The sequence below is a fragment of the Oncorhynchus mykiss genome, chromosome 22 (genome assembly GCF_013265735.2).
Source record: "Oncorhynchus mykiss isolate Arlee chromosome 22, USDA_OmykA_1.1, whole genome shotgun sequence".
In the NCBI taxonomy this organism is placed as follows: Eukaryota; Metazoa; Chordata; class Actinopteri; order Salmoniformes; family Salmonidae; genus Oncorhynchus; species Oncorhynchus mykiss.
The window spans coordinates 34514738-34538889 of NC_048586.1; the positions used below are offsets into that span (position 1 = coordinate 34514738).

Here is a 24152-nt window from a genome sequence, read left to right on the forward strand (position 1 = left end):
TGCTTTGAGAGACTAGTCAAGGATCATATCACCTCCACCTTACCTGCCACCCTAGACCCACTTCAGTTTGCTTACCGTCCCAATAGAGCCACAGACGATGCAATCGCCATCACACTGCACACGGCCATATCCCATCTGGACACATATGTAAGAATGCTGTTCATTGACTATAGCTCAGCATTCAACACCACAGTACCCTCCAAGCTATCATTAAGCTTGAGGCCCTGGGTCTGAAGCCCGCGCTGTGCAGGCCGCCCCCAGGTGGTGAATGTGGGAAACAACACCAGTTAGGTGATCCTTGACACAGGTGCCCCACAAGGGAGTGTGCTCAGCCCCCTCCTGTACTCCCTGTTCACCTATGACTGCGTGGCCAAGCACGCCTCCAACTCAATCATCAAGTTTGCAGACGACACAACAGTGGTATGCTTGATTACCAACAATGACGAGACAATCTACAGGGAGGAGGTGAGGGCTCTGGGAGTGTGGTGTTAGGAAAACAACCTCTCAATTAACGTCAACAAAACAAAGGAGATGATCGTGGAAACAGCAGAGGGAGCACCCCCCCTATCCACATCGACGGGACAGCAGTGAAGGTGTAAAATTAAGTTCCTCGGCATACGCATCACAGACAAACTGAAATGGTCCACCCACACAGACAGTGCTGTCCCGTCGATGTGAAATGGTCCACCCACACAGACAACAGCGCCTCTTCAACCTCAGCAGGCTGAAGAAATTTGGCTTGTCACCGAAAATCCAAAAACTTTTACAGATGCACAATCAAGAGCATCCTGTCGGGCTGTATCGCTGCCTGGTACGCCAACTGCATCGCCCACAACCGCAGGGCTCTCCAGAGGGTGGGGCGGTCTGCACAATGCATCAACGGGGGCAAAATACCTACCCTCCAGGATACCTACAGCACCCGATGTAATAGGAATGCCAAAAAGATAATCAAGGACAACAACCACTGCCTATTCACCCCACTACCATCCAGAAGGCTTGGTCAGTACAGCTGCATCAAAGCTGGGAACGAGAGACTGAAAAACAGCTTCAATCGCAAGGCCATCAGACTGTTAAATAGCCATCACTAGCACAGAGAGGCTGCTGCCTTTATAGACTTGAAATAATTGCCCACTATAATAGTGTCACTTTAATAATGTTTACATATCTTGCATTACTTATCTCATATGTCTATACTGTATTCTATACTATTCTACTGCATCTTAGTCTATGCCGCTCTAACATTGCTCATACATATATTTTTTATTCTTCATTCCAATCCTTTACATAGATTTGTGTCTATTGGGTATGTTTTGAAATTGTTAGATTTTAGTGTTAGATATTGCTGCACTGTCGGAACTAGAAGCACACACATTTCGTTACACCCGCAATAACATCTGCTAAACACATGTGACCAACAAAATTTGATTTGAAGAAACCATTTGAAAAATTAAAGTGTGATGAAGAGTAGAATGCCCTCAACACACTTGCCCTATAGGCGAATGATGCAACACAGAATGAAATACGGCAAGCTTTAGCGTAGTATCTCCTTCTCTCCACGTGTAAGAAATTAACTGTTTACAAAAAGCAGTGATTTTTCCCCACATAGCACTTGAATAAATTGAGTACCAGGATCTGGTCTAGTCGTGCTTCTAACCACTGACGACATATGGCCCCCAGTGGCAGGAGTTCAATACACACATCCACCATAATCCTCTCTTCACTTCACTCTAATCTAGCGCCCCCTTTCATTTCTTAATATAATATCACAATTGTTTTTAAAAAACGGGAGAAGTTGCATAGAGATGAAAAGGCCCTAGGATTGATCCCAAATGGCACCCTATTCCCTACATAGTGCACTTATTTTGACTGTAGGATCCTGGGAAAAAATACTGCACTATATGCAGTAGGTTATAGGGTGCCATTTGGGAAGCAGACGTTTTCCCCCTCCATGTGGTGCTCTCCCTGTGGTGCCACAGACAAGAGGAAGGTTTTCTCCAACGGTACCAGACAACAGAACTTTAATAGTACTGTCTGGGACTAGGTAAATGCTCCATTATTACATTATCGATTGTAAAAACAAAAACAATATTTGGGTTGTTGTGTTGCTCAGCACTGGGAGACCTCTTCGTGCCGAGAGAGGTTCGGATGACAGATGAACAGCAGTCATGGCTAAAATAAGAAGCATTTCAAGGGGATGGGAGTGAGGGTTGCTTTAAACTTTTCCATTGGCTGCATCCGAAATGGCACTCTATCCCCTACATATCGCACTATATAAAATACAATTTCAGACAACCCTTACTCCAGTAAAATAAGGCTTTCAAGGTGATGGAGGGTTGCATTACACTTTTCTGTTAGTTGGGGTAATTTATGGACATTAGTTACTACATGCAAATAACATGGCCTAAAGCTTAATGACAATCTGCAAGGTAACCAAGTGTTTTCCAGTTGAATGTATCATGATGCCATTGTGCTTGGCATGATGATATATGCTATCAATACAACAGTGTCATGTTGATCACTGCCTAACCGCGGCAGTGGCAGCTACAATGTATTTTCTCATGAGGGCACTTCCCATGTGACCACACTACACAGTCACACAACACTGTCTGACACACACAAACAGTGTCCAAAGCAGTCATCAAGCATAATTACATTTACTAATCCCCCTTAATTGCAGCTTTCATTTCGAGAGACCCTGCGAGGCCTTGGCGGGGGGGAAAGAGATACCGGGGTTAATCCAGGCTCCCACTCCACTCTGCTTCGGAAGATAGGGCCAGCTAGTTAGCCTCACCACCAGAGACTGGGGTTCATGGAAAGAGGGACAGACAGAGGGATGGAGCGTGGCACACTTGTTGTTGAGGGTAGACAGGCTGTGTCAAGTGTTCATCCTCCGTGGAGGAGAGAGAGGTGTTGGGAATAATAAAAAAATTCTCAATCCTAAAAAGACAAGACACACACACATACCCCAAGGCATCAGACACCTTGATGACAGTCACCTTTTTCCTTCTTGAGGTAGACTGCCTGTGAATATCTAGTATATTTTATGGTTGCCGCTAGGAATAGATGGCAAAAAAAAAAAAAAAAACTGCATGGAAATTGTAAAGTTTCCACTTATAAATTCACCTCTGTAGGAAACAAACACAAGAGAAGAGAGTTTCTTTCTTTGATTTCTACCAATTTTGACATCTAGGTCCACTGACAATTCTCAAACCCCCCTATTTCAATCCACTGTATTTGCCTGTATGCCCGACACGTAATATCTACAATATCCTGTTGAACAAACGCTTCATGCCTCTCAGGACACTGCATGACATAGAATAAAGAAGATAAAAGACAAAGTACAAAAGCAAATGCATTTCTTCCAAAAGCAAGGAAACAGCAGATAATGCAAGGGAAGATGAATAAAAAGTAGGCATATTTCTCCATCTAGATTGTTATGGAGTATAAATCCATACTGCTTTAAAGCATACTTGAAACAGAGGGTAGAGGATAACTCTAAATGCCTGACATCGATCATGTAAAAATGTAAGGGTTTGAAATTATATATTATTAATGCCCAATGTATCCATGTACAGGTTATTACACAATATATGGACAGTTTTACAGTTTAACTATATTTCTCATTAGAATACATTAACCATACATAAGACACACATTTGAAAGAAGCAGTACAGAACCACGGTCAAAGTTAATGTATGAGGGAAAAGAGTGCCATTTGGGATGCAGCCTGTATAAGAATAATAAGATACTTAGACATAAGTTCATAGAGGCTGAAGGTATGGTAAGAGGCAGAGTTGTAGGCCAGGCTACTGTAGGCAGAGGTGAACGTTTCTTACAGCTAAAGTTGAGGACCCAGCAGCCGTTCAGGAGGCCAAGGAGAGTGGACAGGGTGGTGGGCATCGGCCCGTCTGGTACCACCACATGAGTGACTAGAGGAATGGGAGAAGAAAAACGGGAGGTCATCCAAAGATGTATTTTAGTGCATGGGTAGTGATGGATACAGCACATATCAACTAATGTCTGCCACTTCATGGGTTGGGTTAGTACACATCAAATGCATGCCAGTGCATTCAATTGGTTTCGTATCTGTTTAAAACAGTTACAATCTGATAATTAGGCCTAGTTATGAAAATGTAATATCAATGTAGGCCTACTAAATAAATAGACAGTTGAATACAATTTTAATAGAATAGCCTTCTCCAAAATATTATTTGAATAAAATAATGGCAATGTCTTTGTTGTGAGTGATTGCAACACCGGCATGGGTAGAATCTGCCTCATTCACACCAGGCTTAGACAATGAGACTTTTTATATATATTTGTGTTGTCTCTGCAGTCAACAAGGCTCTGTGGCTGACAGGCTGCAAAATGACCTTAATTGTATCTCGGGGCTAAACTCTGTGGTTTACATGCTGTGGAGCTTTGCTCTGCCTTCACTTTAAATAATATGAGACACTGAAGTCTTTACTACTCAAAGCCCTGTAAGTCTAACGCTCATCACAACAGAAGTCACAAACAGCTTATGAGAAATTTCTTCACTTACTTTCTAGCCCTGTCCTCGGTTCCAACTACCATTACCAAAGAACTAACAAACTGCCTTCCCTGTTACTCTGTATCACTAAGATTTGCAAAGCTCCAAAAAGGTAGCTACTTGTATGTAATAAGTGATGTTGCAACCCTTTCACAATACGACAAATGTGAGTCTTCTGTTTCTTAATCAAACCTAGAGTGGTTGGGAGTAACCAGGAATTAAGTCCCAAAATGTGCCTGGACCCAAATCTCTTTGTGCTGCATTGCCAACTCCTGTTTGGTCATTGACATGCCAAACAAATGTTTGCCATAGGATTTGGCACGACAGAACTAACAGATCTGGGAGCAGGCTAGTATCAAATATGTTGTAGCAGGTGGCAGTGTACGGGTAGATGGGTACAGGTATAGTGGACAGGTAAGTTACCAGAGCAGGAGAAGGCGTCTGCCCTCTTTCCTCCCAGGAGATGTCCCAGTTTGGCCAGCCGGGTCTGTTGGGACTGGGACAGTTTACTGCCCAGTACAACTACCTGTTCCTCCAGTCTCACACCTTCACTGGCCTGTAACAGAACATAGACACACACCATGGGTTTTAAATGACAGATTTTATATGTTGTTGCCCTCTTGCAACTTACTGTATATAATAAATAAAAAAAGGTATAAAATAAAACAACTTCCTGCTCTTTCCATAGTCGTATAATTTGGAATAGGTTAAACGCAGAGCTAGAAGGTAATGGTTGATGTAACATTGTTTTTGTGTGAGAACAATGATGGACTGATGGGCATACCTTATTGAGGCTGGGTGAAGGACTGAGAGGTGAGTTGACTGGGTGGGGTCCTTCAGAGGCTGCCAGAAGGATTGCCTGCATCTCTGGGCTCACGGCATAGTCCACAGGGCGAAGGCCAAACATATTCCTGTTAGATAGAGATACAGACTGTCTCCGTCACAAACCTGAACCATGTCAAAACTGTCTGGGTATCCGGATACACAAACTAGTACCATCTAGCAGCCGGACAGCAATGCATCATTCTGGGTGCTAAGATTAGGGTTATACAGACATGGATGGTAACAAAGTCACTCATCGGTGACAATATGATACAATATATTAGTGCATGGATTGACATAGGGCTATGAGGATCCAGTGAACAGCAATGCAGCGCGAGACACTGAGACACAGAAGACAAAGTGAAACAGCAAATTCCTGGAAGAGGGGAAGGAAGGGATGAGAAAAAGGAGGGGAAGAGGGAGGAGAAGCAGAACAGGTTGGTGCATAAAGATTAGGCGTCAGCAAAGATAACACCTGGGGGACAATTAATAGGTCCACTGGTCCATAAAATATTTCAATTGGACTCATAACACCCCCCCCCCCCCCCCCCCCCCCCCCACACACAGATAGACACACAAATACTGCAGACGCGAACATGTACAAAAACACACATACACACACACACACACACACTTCCAGTGAAAGGATATGAAAAGCATGGAAAATTGCTTTGGGTAGGTGGTGTAGTGTGTGTATCTAAGGGGTGTGGGTAACCACTGAAACCAAGCCTTTCATACTGATAAGGGAAAATGCATTAATGTATCCATTCAGATCTGAATGCAGAGTATAGTAGTTGCACAGTGTTTTGTCCAATGTTTTTTTACATAAAAATGAGTTCTCAAACTTCCTCCATCTACATACGACAAACCTTGCTATAAATGAATAGGCCAGATGTTTTGTCAGTTGTTATATCTGTAAGTAAATACCCCATTGAGATCATATTTTATTGATCATGATACATATATGATGTGTGAGGATCCAAGCCAAGACGATGACATACAGAAGAGGAACCAGAAACACCCGATGCATGGCTCTGTGCAGTTCTCAGTGCAGCTGGGGAAGCGAAGCGATCAGCTGTGAAAGCCCAAAAACACCTTGTGTCTGGGAGTGCCTTGTTTCTCTTGTTTCTTACATTTTTCTACACCAAAAAAATATACATCTCTCGTGTTTTTGTTTTGTTTTAGTTATATATTTTTATATTGAATACTGCCCTGCTGCAAGTTAAACCCAGAATGCAATCAAAAACTAAAAGCAATGTATTTGGGACAAACCATTCACTAAACCCTAAACCTCAACTAAATCTTGTAATGAATAATGTGGAAATTGAGCAAGTTGAGGTGACTAAACTTCTTGGAGAATCCCTGGATTGTAAACTGTCATGGTCAAAACATATTGATACAACATTAGCTAAGATTGGGAGAAGTTTGTCCATAAGAAACCGCTTCTCTGCCTTCTTAACGCTATCAACAAGGCAGGTCATACAGGCCCTAGTTTCTACCTTCTTAACAACACTATCAACAAGGCAGGTCATACAGGCCCTAGTTTCTACCTTCTTAACAACACTATCAACAAGGCAGGTCATACAGGCCCTAGTTTCTACCTTCTTAACAACACTATCAACAAGGCAGGTCATACAGGCCCTAGTTTCTACCTTCTTAACAACACTATCAACAAGGCAGGTCATACAGGCCCTAGTTTCTACCTTCTTAACAACACTAACAAGGCAGGTCATACAGGCCCTAGTTTTGACGCACCTGGACTACTGTTCAGTCATGTTGTACGGTGCCACAAAGAGGGATTTAGGAAAATTATAATTGGCTCAGAGCAGGGCAGCACGGCTGGCCATTAAAAGTATACCGGAAGCTAACAATGATATGCATGTCAATCTCTCATGGCTCAAAGTAGAAGAGAGATTGACTTAATCACGACTTGTTGTTGTAAGAAGAATTGACAAGCTGAATGTTTCGAGCGGTCTGTTTAACCTGTCCTTTGGTCTGATGAGTCCAAATTTGAGATTTTTGGTTCCAACCGCCACGTCTTTGTGAGACAGAGTTGGTGAACGGATGATCTCTGCATGTGTGGTTCCCACCATGAAGCATGGAGGTAGTGTGATGGTGCTTTGCGGGTGAAATGTCAGTGATCTATTTAGAAATCAAGGCACACTTAACCAGCATGGCAACCACAACATTATGCAGCGATATGCCATCCCATCTGGTTTGTGCTTAGTGGGAGTACCATTTGTTTGTCAACGGGACAATGACCCAGAACACACCTCCAGGCTGTGTAAGGGCTATTTGACCAAGGAGAGTGAGGGAGTGCTGCATCAAAAGACCTGACCTCAACCCAATTGAGATGGTTTGGGAGGAGTTGGAGCGCAGAGTGAAGGAAAAGCAGTGCTCAGCATATGGGAGAACTCATTCAAGACTATTGTTAAAACATTCCTCATGAAGCTGGTTGAGAGAATGCCAAGAGTGTGCAAAGCTGTCATCAAGGCAAAGAGTGGCTACTTTAAAGAATCTCAAATATATTTGTTTAACACTTAATTGGTTACTATATGATTCCGTATGTGTTATTTCATGGTTTTGATGTCTTCACTATTATTCCAAAATAGTAAAAATAAAGAAAAACTCTTGAATGAGAAGGTGTCCCCAAATGTTTCACTGGTAATGTATGCATGTAAACTCATAAAACAAATTATTAAATCCCTTTTTCAATGAACCATAAACAATTAATGAACATGTACCTGTGGAACGGTCGTTAAGACACTAACAGCTTACAGAGGCAATTAAGGTTACAGTTATGAAAACTTAGGACAATAAAGAGGCCTTTCCACTGATTCTGAAAAACACCAAAAGAAAGATGCCCAGGGTCCCTGCTCATCTGTGTGAATGTGCCTTAAGCATGCTGCAAGGAGGCATGAGGACTGCAGATGTGGCCAGGGCAATAAATTGCAATGTCCGTACTGTGAGACAGGACAGACAGCTGATTGTCCTCGCAGTGGCAGACCACGTGTAACAACACCTGCACAGGATCAGGTACATCCGAACATCACACCTGCGGGACAGGTACAAGATGGCAACAACAATTGCCAGAGTTACACCAGGAACGCAAAATCCCCCCGCCAGTGCTCAGACTGTCCTCAATAGGCTGAGAAAGGCTATTACACCAGCAACAACATTGTCTATGGGCACAAACCCACCGTCACTGGACCAGACAGGACTGTCAAAAAGTGCTCTTCACTGACGAGTCGCGGTTTTTGTTGAAGGAATGAGCGTTACACCGAGGCCTGTAGTCTGGAGAGGGATCGATTTGGAGGTGGAGGGGCCGTCACAGCATCATCGGACTGAGTTTGCTGTCATTGCAGGCAATCTCAACGCTGTGCGTTATAGGGAAGACATCCTAATCCCTCATGTGGTACCCTTCCTGCAGGCTCATCCTTACATGACCCTCCAGCATGACAATGCCACCATCCATACTGCTCGTTCTGTGCGTGATTTCCTGCAAGACAGGAATGTCTGTTCTGCCATGGCCAGCAAAGAGCCTGGATCTCAATCCCACTGAGCACGTCTGGGACCTGTTGGATTGGCAGGGATGAGGGCTAGGGCCATTCCCCCCAGAAATGTCCGGGAACTTGCAGGTGCCTTGGTGGAAGAGTGGGGTAAAATCACACAGCAAGAACTGGCAAATCTGGTGCAGTCCATGAGGAGGAGATGCACCACAGTACTTAATGCAGCTGGTTACTTGAAATTTTGACCCCTCCTTTGTTCAGGGACACATAATTCAATTTATGTTAGTCACATGTCTGTGGAACTTGTTCAGTTTATGTCTCAGTTGTTGAATCTTATGTTCATACAAATGTTAAATTTGCTAAAAATAAAAGCAGTTGACAGTGAGAGGACATTTCTTTTTTTGCTGAGTTTATGTATGTACACAGTGCTACTAGCAAAATATTTAAAAACTACAGATGAGTTGTTTGGAAGGAACACACAACATTATGCGCAAAAAAAAAAAGGCAAAGCACACCAACATCAAAACCTCATCACAACGGTAAAGTATGGTGGAGGGAGCATCATGTTTTGGGGCTGCTTTGCTGCCTCAGGGCCTGGACTGCTTGTTATCGTCAACAGAAAAATGATTTCCCAAGTTTATCAAGACATTTTGCAGGAGAATGTTGGGCTATCTGTTCGCCAATTGAAGGTCAACAGGACAACGACCCAAAACACAGAAGAAAATCAACAGAATGGCTTCAACAGAAGATACACCTTCTGGAGTGGCCCAGTCAGATTCCTGACCTCAACCCGATTGAGATGCTGCAGCATGACCTCAATAGAGCAGTTAACACCAGACACCAAGACAATATTGCTGAACTGAAACAGTTTTGAAAAGAGGAATGGTACAAAACTCCTCCTGACCGTTGTGCAGGTCTGATTCGCAAATACAGAAAACATTTGGTTGAGGTTATTGTTGCCAAAAGGAGGGTGAACCAGTTATAAATCCAAGGACTCACATACTTTTTCCACCCTGCACTGTGAATGTTTACAGGGTGTGTCCAATAAAGACATGAAAACGTAATTGTTTGTGTTTTATTAGATTAAGCAGAATGTGTTTGTCTGTTGTTGTGACCTAGATGAAGATCTGATCAAATTTGATGACCAATTTATGCAGAAATATTCCAAAGGGTTCAAATACTTTTTATTGCAACTATTTCATCCAATTCCCAGTGGGTCAGAAGTTTACATACACTCAATTAGTATTTGGTAGCATTGGCTTTAAATTGTTTAACCTGGGTCAAACGTTTCAGGTAGCCTTCCACAAGCTTCCCACAATGAGTTGGCTGAATTTTGGCCCATTCCTCCTGACATAGCTGGTGTAACTGAGTCAGGTTTGTTGGCCTCCTTGCTCGCACATACTTTATCAGTTCTGCCCACAAATTTTCTATAGGATTGAGGTCAGGGCTTTGTGATGGCCTCTCCAATACTTGGACTTTGTTGTCCTTAAGCCATTTCGCCACCACTTTGTAAGGATGCTTGGGGTCATTGTCCATTTGGAAGACCCATTTGCAATCAAGCTTGAACTGATGTATTGAGATGTTGCTTCAATATATCCACATAATTTTACTTCCTCATGCAGCCATATATTTTGTGAAGAGCACCAGTCCCTCCTGCAGCAAAGCACCCCCACAGCATGATGCTGCCACCCCTGTGCTTCACAGCTGGGATGCTGTTCTTCGGCTTCCAAGCCTCCCCATTTTTCCTCCAAACATAAACGATGATCATTATGGCCAAACAGTTCTGTTTGTTTCATCAGACCAGAGGACATTTCTCCAAAAAGTACGATCTTTGTCCCCATGTGCAGTTGCAAACTGTAGTCTGGCTTTTTTTATGGCGGTTTTGGAGCAGTGGCTTCTTCCTTGCTGAGAGGCCTTTCAGGTTATGTCGATATAAGACTTATTTCCTTGGTCATCTTCACAAGGTCCTTTGCTGTTGTTCTGGGATTGATTTGCACTTTTCACACCAAAGTACGTTCATCTCTAGGAGACAGAATGCGTCTCCTTCCTGAGCCGTATGACGGCTGCGTGGTCCCATGGTGTTTATACTTGCGTACTGTTGTTTGTACAGATGAATGTGGTACCTTCAGGCGTTTGGAAATTGCTCCCAAGGATGAACCAGACTTGTGGAGGTCTACAATTGTTTTTCCTGAGGTCTTGGCTGATTTCCCAATGATGTCAAGCAGAGACACTGAGTTTGAAGGAAGGCCTTGAAATACATCCACAAGTACACCTCCAATTGACTCAAATTATCTCATTTAGCCTATCAGAAGCTTCTAACGCCATGACATCATTTTCTGGAATTTTCCAAGCTGTTTAAAGGCAGTCAACTTAGTGTATGTAAACTTCTGACCCATTGGAATTGGGATACAGTGAATTATAAGTGAAATTATCTGTCTGTAAACAATTGTTGGGAAAATGACCTGTGTCATGCACAAAGTAGATGTCCAAACCGACTTGCCAAAACGAGTTTGTTAACAATACATTTGTGGAGTGTTGAAAAACGAGCTTTAATGACTCCAATCTAAGTGTATGTAAACTTCCGACTTCAACTGTATGCATCTCTGCCTGTCTACACTATGAGGTTGGAATAATACTGTGAAATGGTGAAATATTAGGATAATACCATTTTAGTGTAATGGCAGTTTGAAATAACTGCCTAACATTACTGCCTGTTTGAGTTGAGTGGTGACATCACCAGGTGGTAAATTAGTTAGACCAATAAGAAAGAGTTCCCAAACCTCTGCCCATAATGGCTAGTTTTCTGTTTTCCCCTCCCCACTCACAGACAGTCCTAACAAAATTCTAGCTTGAGAAATTGCTCTTCGCTAAGAAGCTATTTTTGTTAATTTTTGACCATTTTAATTGAAAACTATGACAGTAAGGTACTTAATTGTCACACAGAAAATATTTGATATTGAGATAAAAAAAAAAGGCTGCATGAGACCTTTAAGCATTTCACTGTGCTACTGCATGTGACAAATAAAACTTTCACTTGAAACACAAACACTTCTTTAGTCTAAATACACAAACAAAAAAGACAATCTGTCCAATGTTGCAGATGCAGAGCTGGGTTGAGGCTATCGAGATGGATGATTTCAGTGGACATGGCCACAGAGAAATCCTCTTTCTTTCTCTCACCGTGCAGCTCTGTGTGCCAATCAATCCATTAGGGATGGCACTGGCTCTCTGACTCCGGCACAGCCTTCAGGGAAATTATTTCGGACTTGGAGGACCAGGGTGTCTTTGTGTTTGTGTGTGTGTTTGTTTGTGGACGTGTTTAACTATACTTGTGGGGACCAGAAGTAAATTAACAAAAATTGGACTAACTGGGGATATTTTGTTAGTCCCCACAAGGTCAAATTCCTTTTCTATGGATTTAGGGTAGAATTTGGTTTTGGGGTTAATGATAGAGTTAGGGCAATGGTTAGGGAAAATAGGATTTTGAGTGGGACTGAATTGTGTGTCAGTCCCCAAAAGATTAGTTATACAAGACTGAGGCAGCGTGTGATCATCCCTGTGTGTGTTTGTGTAGACTAAATTCATTGATAGTGTGTGGCGGGGAAGGGTTGCACTTGTCTTGTGGCATCATGACAGATTGTCTCTTTTGCCTTGCAGACGACTAGCAGGCAGGCAGGGGAAACTTGCGTAAATCTGCTGTTGCTAACCTCTGTCTCCAAGGCCCCGGGCGCCACCCACTACAGCACATCAACATGCTGAGCAGTGGGGAAGCGAGAAGGGAAGGTGAGAGAGAAAAGACAGAAGGGGAAAATAAATGAAAGGAGAGAGAAGATAGAAGGGGAGAATATATAGGTAATTGTTCCTTCAGCGCTCAGTTAACGACCGCCACCTTATCAGCATCAAATAATATGCGAGTGTCCTCACACACACACAAGCCCCTTCCCACCCCACTGGCTGATGTATTCTAAGCCAACCTGCCCAATGAGGTCAAACCACTTGACCATCAAACAACCAATCAGTGTCCGGGTGTCCAACTAGAATTGTGACTCCGGCTGTCCGCTACCACACATCATGCAAAATTAACTCATGGTATTTGTGACTGGTAAATAGGGTTGCAAAGGGTCAGGAAAGGGTCAGGAAGTTAAGCTGGAATTTGGGAATTTTGCTTAAATTCATCAAAAAGTTTAGCTTATAACAGAGAACCTTTTTTTGTGGGATATACATAAGGCAATTCTAAGTATTGCGGCATATTTAGGCTACACTATCCCCAATTCAATGGAATTGCAACCCTCTGCATGCACAGTGCATTCTTCCATCATATGTACAGCTGATTCTCCAGGACTTGCACACTAATGAGATACTAGAGCCCACACTACTACATGGACTGCGCAAAGGAGTACATGCTTTCTGGTAAGTTTTTATTACAATACCGGGTGGGGTGAATATATTTTACATGACATGCATCATTTTTTTTGTTAACTAGTAAATAGTAGCCTACAGCAAAGTTAAATAATTTCAAACTTTTATCAATTTCTGATCAATTTTCTTGCTACCATGTGGATTTTAGCTTGCTTGAGCCTGCTAACTGAGGAGTGTTAATTCTCCTGTTTCCATACATGGTTCATTTTAAAACATTTATCTTACAAAGGAGTTGTTTAATCTAACTGCTTAACCATTTATATGTTCATGGAATTGTATTTGTTTTACTCATTTTTAAAAATCTTAACAGGAAAATGCCAAGGGCACTGATGTATGGAAAGATTTCACTGCAGCTTATGTAGAAGGAAAAGCTGTGTACATTTGCAAATAATGTTCAAAATAACATGTGAAGAATGCAACAAAGATGCAGAATCATCTGGCCAAGTGCATAAAGTTCCCTCATGGCTCACAACAAGCAACCTCTGGACAAAAGTCCCTCTACTTCTATTCGAAGTGAAAATGATGAATCGAACACCTTATCGATAGCAACAGCTCATGGTCCTTCTGGAATCAGAAGTTTTTTTGACTCAATGGAGGAACGTAGTCAGAGAAATGCTGATGAATGTATGCAAATGGTTCACCTCTGATGCTCACAGGCAATGTGTATTGGAAGAGATTTCTGAATGTTCTTTGCCCAGCATACACCCCTCCAACCAGACATGCTTTATCTACTAATTTGCTGGATGTAGAGTTCAACAGAGTTCAAGTGAAGGTGTAGCAAATCATAGAGAAAGCAGACTGTATTGCAATCATCTCTGATGGGTGGTCTAATGTTCGTGGGCAAGGAATAATTAACTACATCATCTCCACCTCTCAACCAGTATTCTACAAGAGCACAGACACAAGGGACAACAGACACACCGGTCTCTACATTGCAGATGAGCTGAAGGCAGTCATCAATGACCTTGGACCACAGAAGGTATTTGCACTGGTGACAGACAATGCTGTGAACATGAAGGCTGCTTGGTCTAAAGTGGAGGAGTCCTATCCTTACATCACACCCAATGGCTGTGCTGCTCATGCATTGAATCTGCTCCTTCAGTACATCATGCCAATGAAAACAATGGATACACTCTACAAGAGAGCCAAGGAAATTATTAAGTATGTGAAGGGTCATCAATTTATAGCACTACCTCACCAAGCAAAGTGAGAAAAATAAGAGCACCACATTGAAGCTGCCCAGCAACACCCATTGGGGTGGTGTTGTCAACATGTTTGACAGTCTCCTGGAGGGGAGGGAGTCTCTCTAAGAAATGGCCATATCACAGTCTGACCCATCAAGATGATCCTGGATGATGTATTTTGGGAGAGTGGTAAGCAGCCTGAAACTCCTGAAACCTATAGCAGTACCCATTGCACGGATTGAAGGAGACAATGCCATCCTGTCTGATGTTAAGACTAGAGGTCGACCGATTATGATTTATCAACGCCGATACCGATTATTGGAGGACCAAAAAAAGCCGATACCGATTAAATCGGACTATTTTTATTTATTTATTTGTAATAATGACAATTACAACAATACTGAATGAACACATTTTAACTTAATATAATACATCAATAAAAATCCATTTAGCCTCAAATAAATAATGAAACATGTTCAATTTAGTTTAAATAATGCAAAAACAAAGTGTTAGAGAAGTAAAGGTACAATATGCGCCATGTAAAAAAGCTAACGTTTAACCTCTTAGAGCTCTAGGGGCGCTATTTCATTTTTGGATAAAAAACGTTCCCGTTTTAAGCGCGATATTTTGTCACGAAAAGATGCTCGACTATGCATAAGAAAACACTCTGAAGTTTCAGAATCTGCAAAGATTTTGTCTGTAAGTGCCCCAGAACTCATTCTACAGGCGAAACCAAGATGATGCATCACCCAGGAATTAGCAGAATTTCTGAAGCTCTGTTTTCCATTCTCTCCTTATATGGCTGTGATTGCGCAAGGAATGAGCCTACACTTTCTGTCGTTCGCCCAAGGTCTTAGCAGCATTGTGACGTATTTGTAGGCATATCATTGGAAGATTGGCCATAAGAGACTACATTTTCCAGAGGTCCGCCCGGTGTCCTTTGTCTAAATTTGTGCGTAATCTTCAGGTGCGGTCATTTTCTCCTGGGATTCAGGAGAGAAAGAATGTGTCCAAGAACGATGTATCAATGAAGAGATATGTGAAAAACACCTTGAGGCTTGATTCTAAAAAACGTTTGCCATGTTTTCAGTCGATATTATGGAGTTAATTTGGAAAAAAGTTTGCGTTTTGAGGACTGAATTTATGGATTTTTTTTGGTAGCCAAATGTGATGTATAAAACGGAGCTATTTCTAATACACAAGGAATCTTTTTGGAAAAACTGAGCATCTGCTATCTAACTGAGAGTATCCTCATTGAAAACATCAGAAGTTCTTCAAAGGTAAATGATTTTATTTGAAGGCTTTTATGTTTTTGTTAATGTTGCGTGCTGGATGCTAACGCTAATGCTAACGCTAAATGCTAACGCGAAATGCTAACTCTAGCTAGCTACTTTTACACAAATGATTGTTTTCCTATGGTTGAGAAGCATATTTTGAAAATCTGAGATGACAGTGTTGTTTACAAAAGGCTAAGCTTGAGAGATGGCATATTTATTTCATTTCATTTGCGATTTTCATAAATAGTTAACGTTGTGTTATGCTAATGAGCTTGCTGATAGATTTACACAATCCTGGATACAGGGGTTTTTTCATAGCTAAACGTGACGCAGAAAACGGAGCGATTTGTCCTAAACAAATAATCTTTCAGGAAAAACTGAACATTTGCTATCTGAGAGTCTCCTCATTGAAAACATCTGAAGTTCTTCAAAGGTAAATGATTTTTTTGAATGCTTTTCTGTTTTTTTGTGTAAATGTTGCCAGCTGAATGCTAATGCTAAATGCTACGTTAGCCATCAATACTGTTACACAAATGCTTGTTTTGCAATGGTTGAGAAGCATATTTTGAAAATCTGAGATGACAGTGTTGTTAACAAAAGGCTAAGCTTGAGAGATGGCATATTTATTTCATTTCATTTGCGATTTTCATGAATAGTTAACGTTGCGTTATGGTAATGAGCTTGAGTCTGTATTCACGAACCCGGATCCGGGATGGGGAGATCAGAAAGGTTAAGTTCCTTGCTCAGAACATGAGAACATATGAAAGTTGGTGGTTCCTTTTAACATGAGATGCTTGTTCTAGGACCCAAGAAACAAAGAGATCTTCTGTTGAATCTGACAATTAATCTTAATGGTTGTACAGTCGTCTCAAATAAAACTGTGAAGGACCTCGGCGTTACTCTGGACCCTGCTCTCTCTTTTGAAGAACATATCAAGACTGTTTCAAGGACAGTTTTTTTCCATCTACGTAACATTGCAAAAATCTGAAACGTTCTGTCCAAAAATGATGCAGAAAAATGAATCCATGCTTTTGTCACTTCTAGATTAGACTACTGCAATGCTCTACTTTCTGGCTACCTGGATAAAGTACTAAATAAACTTCAGTTAGTGTTAAATATGGCTGCTCGAATCCTGACTAGAACCAAAAAAATTGATTATATTACTCCAGTGCTAGCCTCCCTACACTGGCTTCCTGTCAAGGAAAGGGCTGATTTCAAGGTTTTACTGCTAACCTACAAAGCATTACATGGGCTTGCTCCTACCTATCGCTCTGATTTGGTCCTGCCGTACATACCTACACGTACGCTACAGTCACAAGACGCAGGCCTCCTAATTGTCTCTAGAATTTCTAAGCAAACAGCTGTAGGCAGGGCTATCTCCTATAGAGCTCCATTTTTATGGAATGGTCTGCCTACCCATGTGAGAGACGCAAACTCGGTCTCAACCTTTAAGTGTTTACTGAAGACTCTTCTCTTCAGTGGGTCATATGATTGAGTGTAGTCTGGCCCATGAGTGTGAAGGTGAACGGAAAGGATCTGGAGCAACGAACCACCCTTGCTGTCTCTGCCTGGCCGGTTCCCCTCTTTCCACTGGGATTCTCTGCCTCTAACCCTATTACAGGGGCTGAGTCACTGGCTTACTAGGGCTCTTTCATACCGTCCCTAGGAGGGGTGCATCGCTTGAGTGGGTTGAGTCACTGATGTGATCTTCCTGTCTGGGTTGGCGCCCCCCCTTGGGTTGTGCCGTGGAGGAGATCTATGTGGGCTATACTCGGCCTTGTCTCAGGATGGTAAGTTGGTGGTTGAATATATCCCTCTAGTGGTGTGGGAGCTGTGCTTTGGCAAAGTGGGTGGGGTTATATCCTTCCTGTTTGGCCCTGTCCGGGGGTGTCCTTGGATGGGGCCACAGTGTCTCCTGACCCCTCCTGTCTCAGCCTCCAGTATTTATGCTGCAGTAGTTTGTGTCGGGGGGCTAGGGTCAGTTTGTTATATCTGGAGTACTTCTCCTGTCCGGTGTCCTGTGTGAATTTAAGTATGCTCTCTCTAATTCTCTCTCTCTTTCTCTCGGAGGACCTGATCCCTAGGACCATCTGACATGATGACTCCTTGCTGTCCCCAGTCCACCTGGCCGTGCTGCTGCTCCAGTTTCAACTGTTCTGCCTGTGATTATTATTATTTGACCATGCTGGTCATTTATGAACATTTGAACATCTTGGCCATGTTCTGTTATAATCTCCACCCGGCACAGCCAGAAGAGGACTGGCCTGGTTCCTCTCTAGGTTTCTTCCTAGGTTTTGGCCTTTCTAGGGAGTTTTTCCTAGCCACCGTGCTTCAACACCTGCATTGCTTGCTGTTTGGGGTTTTAGGCTGGGTTTCTGTAAAGCACTTTGAGATATCAGCTGATGTACGAAGGGCTATAAATAAATTTGATGAGAATTCAATATTCCAAGGTAAGAGGTTTTAGGTTGTTGTTAATATAGTATTTATAGGACTATTTCTCTCTATGCCATTTGTATTTCATATACCTTTGACTATTGGATGTTCTTATAGGCACTATAGTATTGCCAGTGTAACAGTATAGCTTCCGTCCCTCACCTCGTCCCTACCTGGGCTCAAACCAGGAACACATCGACAACAGCCACACTCGAAGCAGCGTTATCCATCGCTCCACAAAAGCTGCGTTATCCATCGCTCCACAAAAGCCGCGGCCTTTGCAGAGCAAGGGGAATAACTACTCCAAGTCTCAGAGCGAGTGAAGTTTGAAACGCTATTAGCGCGCACCTCGCTAACTAGCTAGCCATTTCACATCGGTTACACCAGCCATTAGGCTGATAGGCTTGAAGTCATAAACAGCGCTGTGCTTGCGAGCTGCTGGCAAAACGCACAAATGTGCTGTTTGACTGAATGCTTACAAGCCTGCTGCTGCCTACCATCGCTCAGTCAGACTGCTCTAACAAATCATAGACTTAACATAATAACACAGAAATACGAGCCTTTGGTCATTAATATGGTCGAATCCGGAAACTATCATTTCGAAAACAAAACGTTTATTATTTCAGCGAAATACGGAACTGTTCCGTATTTTATCTAACGGGTGGCATCCCTAAGTCTAAATATTCTTGTTACCTTAAATTTTATGTCATAATTACATACAATTTTGGAAAATTAGTTCGCAATGAGCCAGCCTGCCCAAACTGTTGCATATACCCTGACTCTGCATGCAATGAACGCAAGAGAAGTGACACAATTTCACCTGGTTAATATTGGATTTCACCTGGTTAACCTGGATTTCTTTTAGCTAAATATGCAGGTTTAAAAATATATACTTCTGTGTATTGATTTTAAGAAAGGCATTGGTGTTTATGGTTAGGTACAGTCACAGTCGTCTCCCTGCGTTGCATCGATTATATGCAACGCAGGACACGCTAGATTTAACTAGTAATATCATCAACCATGTGTTGTTTTTTTTTTTACCTTTATTTAACTAGGCAAGTCAGTTAAGAACAAATTCTTATTTAATATGACGGCCTAGGAACAGTGGGTTAACTGCCTGTTCAGGGGCAGAACGACAGATTTGTACCTTGTCAACTCGGGGATTTGAACTTGCAACCTTCCGGTTACTAGTCCAACGCTCTAACCACTAGGCTACCCTGCCACCCGTGTAGTTAACTAGTGATTATGATTGATTGTTTTTTATAAGATAAGTTTAATGCTAGCTAGCAACTTACCTTGGCTTCTATTGCATTCGCGTAACAGGTAGTCTCCTCGTGGAGTGAAATGAGAGGCAGGTGGTTAGAGCGTTGTACTAGTTAACTGTAAGGTTGCAAGATTGGATCCCCCGAGCTGAGAAGGTGAAAATCTGTAGTTCTGCCCCTGAACAAGGCAGTTAACCCACCGTTCCTAGGCCGTCATAGAAAATAAGTATGTGTTCTTAACTGACTTGCCTAGTTAAATAAAGGTATATAAAAAAAATAATAAAATTAAATGTTTAAAAATAAAATAGGCACCCAAAAATGAAAACTTGAAATCGGCCCTAATTAATCATCCATTCCGATTAATCGGTCGACCTCTAGTTCAGACTCTGCTTGCAGATGTAAGAGAAGAAATCCGTACTGCCCTGCCCACTTCACTGTTGCTCCATGCAGAGGAATCTGCAGTTCTGAAATACATCAAAAAGTGAGAAGACTTCTGCCTGAAGCCCATACATACCACAGCGTACATGTTGGACTCCAAATATGCTGGCAAGAGCATCCTGTCTGGAGAACAACAAGGCCTATGGTGTCATCACTACGGTATCTCCCCACCTTGGCCTGGATGAGGGCAAGGTTCTTAGCAGTCAGACAAAGTACACTTCCAACTAAGGAAGCAAGGGCTTTGGGATGGAGATACAATATGGCAGTCGTGACAGCACATCTCATCAGCCACCTGGTGGAAGGGACTTTGTGGATCTGAGGCTCTTTCCCCTGTTGCCTCAATCATCCTCCAAATCCCACCAACATCAGCAACCTCAGAGCGTAACTCGTCCTTGTTTGTGAACACACACACCAAAGCACGCAACAGGCTGACCAATACAAGGGTTGAAATATTGGTGGCCCTCCAGGCAAATTTGAGCCTGGCAACGAGCCATCCCCAACAAGGTTGGAAAGTGAGTGAAGAGGAGGCCTCAGAATCTGATGTTCAAGAGGTAGATATTGAGGAGGTCCAGGGAGAAGACATGGAAGCCTGAGAGGAAGACAACCAAACCTTTAGTTTCTAGACTATCATTTTACAGATGCATGTTGAAAACATTTTTAGGAGATGCAATGGATCATTGGGGATCATTCAATATTCCCTTTCTTTTGTTGTTCAGTGAAATCATCCCATGTGAAGAGTCAACTCATTTAATTAAAGTTCAATTTGTAACTAAATTATTATTATTTTTCTACTGGAAGGATTTAATCATTTGCAATTATGTCTACTAATGATAAACTTTTTACAATATGGGCCACTTCTGCTATCCATGAGATTAAGTGTCTTTTTTGCCAAGCAGAGGGCATAGAATATGGTGAAAACTAGAGACAACTATGGAAGACCAGACTATGTACGATGGATAAGTGACTAAGGTTTGGTTCACTCGCTATGGTGTCAGATAATGGGGATCCAAATAAAGACTATCATAAATACTCATGTGTCCAGATCTCTGATGAGGCTTGTCAAATGTATGCTTATTTTTACATTTAAAAAAAGTAAAGACTCAGAGCTTGAAAATGGTATCTCGTACACTGTAGTTGGAGGACGCACAAGACAGTTATGCTGCTTTAAAAGTTTATATACTTGTTATCCCACTTAAAAGACAAGTTGGAGAAAAATGCCGTTTGAAAGATTCACACTTCCTAGAGAACACTTCTTTGTTCACACATCATTCCATCTTAAGCCTCACCCACACATGTAAATGCATGAGTCCGTATGAAAATGTCCTCCAGAAAGTCATCACGCTACTTAAACCCAGCCAAATTCAGGGCAGGAAAGTTTGAGAGCTGTAGCAACCCTTTTGCAGTTGTCCATAGATAGATCTTTTCATAAATCTGCAGTAGCAAAGATGATCTATATACTGACCAGGGAAGAGCCCATTCTGGTATAGACAGAAGCCTGAGACATGCAGCCCAATCAGGACTAATCTCTAGGCATGTCCAACCACTCCATTATCTCAACCAATCATAACTAGAGAAGGATCCTGTCTTTCTCCCTGTATAGCTCAGTGCTTTCTCCTTGGCTCAACTAATTTAAAATGTTTATTCATATTTACACATCCCACACCAGTTTGTAATTAAGGCACATAAAAGTTGCCATGTTCAAGAAGGCACTTCCACAAAAACAAATTATTACTTTCTTAAATTAATAACATCAAACAATATATTTATTCAGGGAAACCCCATTGAGACCAGGGTCTCATTCCCAAGTGTGCCCTGATCTCAGCAATACAACAACCAATAGAATGTAAAACAAAACAGCAATCAATACAAAACATCAAATTTAAGAAGAACAGTTCGATTCCTCAGCAACTAGGTCCTCAATCAACACCATAAACTACCCGAGCAGCAACAGAACATCCAATTGTAAGGAGTTCTGCAAATTGTTCCAGCAGTGAGGTGCATTAAAACTAAAAACGGAATTACCTAATTCAGTGGAGACCTGAGGAACATCAAGAGTTAACCAACCCTGTGAATGGGTTTGGTAAATCATGTTTTTATACTTCAACAACGAAGTCGGAAGCTTTTATAGTAGAGCTTAGTAAACAAAAAGAGAATAGTGAAGTGATCTACTGGACTTTAAAGAGGACCAGCCAACCTTTTGATGCAGGATGCAGTGATGAGTATTAAAAATGGCCACCTGTGGTAAAGCGAAGGGTGCTTTGACAGACGGCATCCAAAGGTTTAAGAGTATTAGCTGCTGCATTCTGATAAATTGTGTCACCATAGTCAAGAACTAGCAGAAAAGTTGACTGTATAATCTGTTTCCTGCTGTTCAGGGAGAGGCAAGATCTATTTCTAAAAAAAAGCCCACTTTAAATCTTAGTTTTTTAACTGAAGTACTATAGCTCACCAGCATGTTTTTTTATTCGACAATCCAAAAGCCCAGATATTTATAGGCGGGAAACTCATCGTTGGGAATATCAATCGATTCATAAATATGTAGACCATCTCTATTTTAGAGAACATATATTTAGTGTTCCTGACATTAAGTATAAGTTTGAAACTACCAATTTTTGTAAGGCAACAAAAACAGATTGCAGCTCTAAAAACACCTGGTCTACAGTTGGGGCAATGGCATCTGACGCGACAAATGCCTCAGATCCTGTAACCAGTCACATACAGTGGGGCAAAAAACTATTTAGTCAGCCACCAATTTCCCACTTAAAAAGATGAGATAGGTACCATTTCAACTATGACAGACAAAATGAGAAAAATCCAGAAAATCACATTGTAGGATTTTTTATTTATTTATTTGCAAATTATGGTGGAAAATAAGTATTTGGTCACCTACAAACAAGCAAGATTTCTGGCTCTCACAGACCTGTAACTTCTTTAATTGGCTCCTCTGTCCTCCACTTGTAACCTGTATTAAAGGCACTTGTTTGAACTTGTTATCTGTATAAAAGACACCTGTCCACAACCTCAAACAGTCACACTCCAAACTCCACTATGGCAAAGTCCAAAGAGCTGTCAAAGGACACCAGAAACTAAATTGTAGACCTGCACCAGGCTGGGAAGACTGAATCTGCAATAGGTAAGCAGCTTGGTTTGAAGAAATCAACTGTGGGAGCAATTATTAGGAAATGGAAGACATACAAGACCACTGATAAGCTCCCTCGATCTGGGGCTCCACGCAAGATCTCACCCCTGTGGGGTCAAAATGATCACAAGAACAGTGAACAAAAATCCCAGAACCACACGGGGGACCTAATGAATGACCTGCAGAGAGCTGGGACCAAAGTAACAAAGCCTACCATCAGTAACGCACTACGCCACCAGGGACTCAAATCCTGCAGTGCCAGTACATGTCCAGGCCCGTCTGAAGTATGCTAGAGAGCATTTGTCATATGGTCAGATGAAACCAAAATATAACAACTTTTTTGGTAAAAACTCAACTCGTCGCGTTTGGAGGACAAAGAATGCTGAGTTGCATCCAAAGAACACCATACCTACTGTGAAGCATTGGGGTGGAAACATCATGCTCTGGGGCTGTTTTTCTACAAAGGGACTGATACGTGTAAAGGAAAGAATGAATGGGGCCATGTATCGTGAGATTTTGAGTGAAAATCTCCTTCCATCAGCAAGGGCATTGAAGATGAAACGTGGCTGGTTCTTTGAGCATGACAATGATCCCAAACACACCGCCCGGGCAACGAAGGAGTGGCTTCGTAAGAAGCATTTCAAGGTCCTGGAGTGGCGTAGCCAGTCTCCAGATCTCAACCCCATAGAAAATCTTTGGAGGGAGTTGAAAGTCCGTGTTGCCCAGCAACAGCCCCAAAACATCACTGCTCTAGAGGAGATCTGCATGGAGGAATGGGCCAAAATACCAGCAACAGTGTGTGAAAACCTTGTGAAGACTTACAGAAAACATTTGACCTCTGTCATTGCCAACAAGGGGTATATAACAAAGTATTGAGATAAACTTTTGTTATTGACCAAATACTTATTTTCCACCATAATTTGCAAATAAATTCATTAAAAATCCTACAATGTGATTTTCTGAATTTTTTCTCTCTCATTTTGTCCGTCATAGTTGAAATGTACCTATGATGAAAATTACAGGCCTCTCTCATCTTTTTAAGTGAGAGAACTTGCACAATTGGTGGCTGACTAAATACTTTTTTGACCCACTGTATGTGACTAAGGGTTTCGCTGCGGATATCAGTGTGCATTCTTCC

At 42.0% G+C, this 24152-nt stretch overlaps 1 protein-coding gene across 4 annotated transcripts in view; it reads right to left on the minus strand.

Moving 5' to 3' along the window:
* Nucleotides 1–24152, minus strand: part of bard1 (BRCA1 associated RING domain 1) — a 70613-nt gene that overhangs the window by 41118 nt on the left and 5343 nt on the right. For all 4 annotated transcript variants that reach the window (XM_036959169.1, XM_021579616.2, XM_036959168.1 and 1 more), the window contains 3 exons: nt 5316–5442; nt 4955–5087; nt 3837–3929 (listed from right to left, as the gene is read on the minus strand). In XM_036959169.1, coding sequence (XP_036815064.1) covers nt 3837–3929; nt 4955–5087; nt 5316–5442 — 353 coding nt within the window. The remainder of the gene's footprint in view (nt 1–3836; nt 3930–4954; nt 5088–5315; nt 5443–24152) is intronic.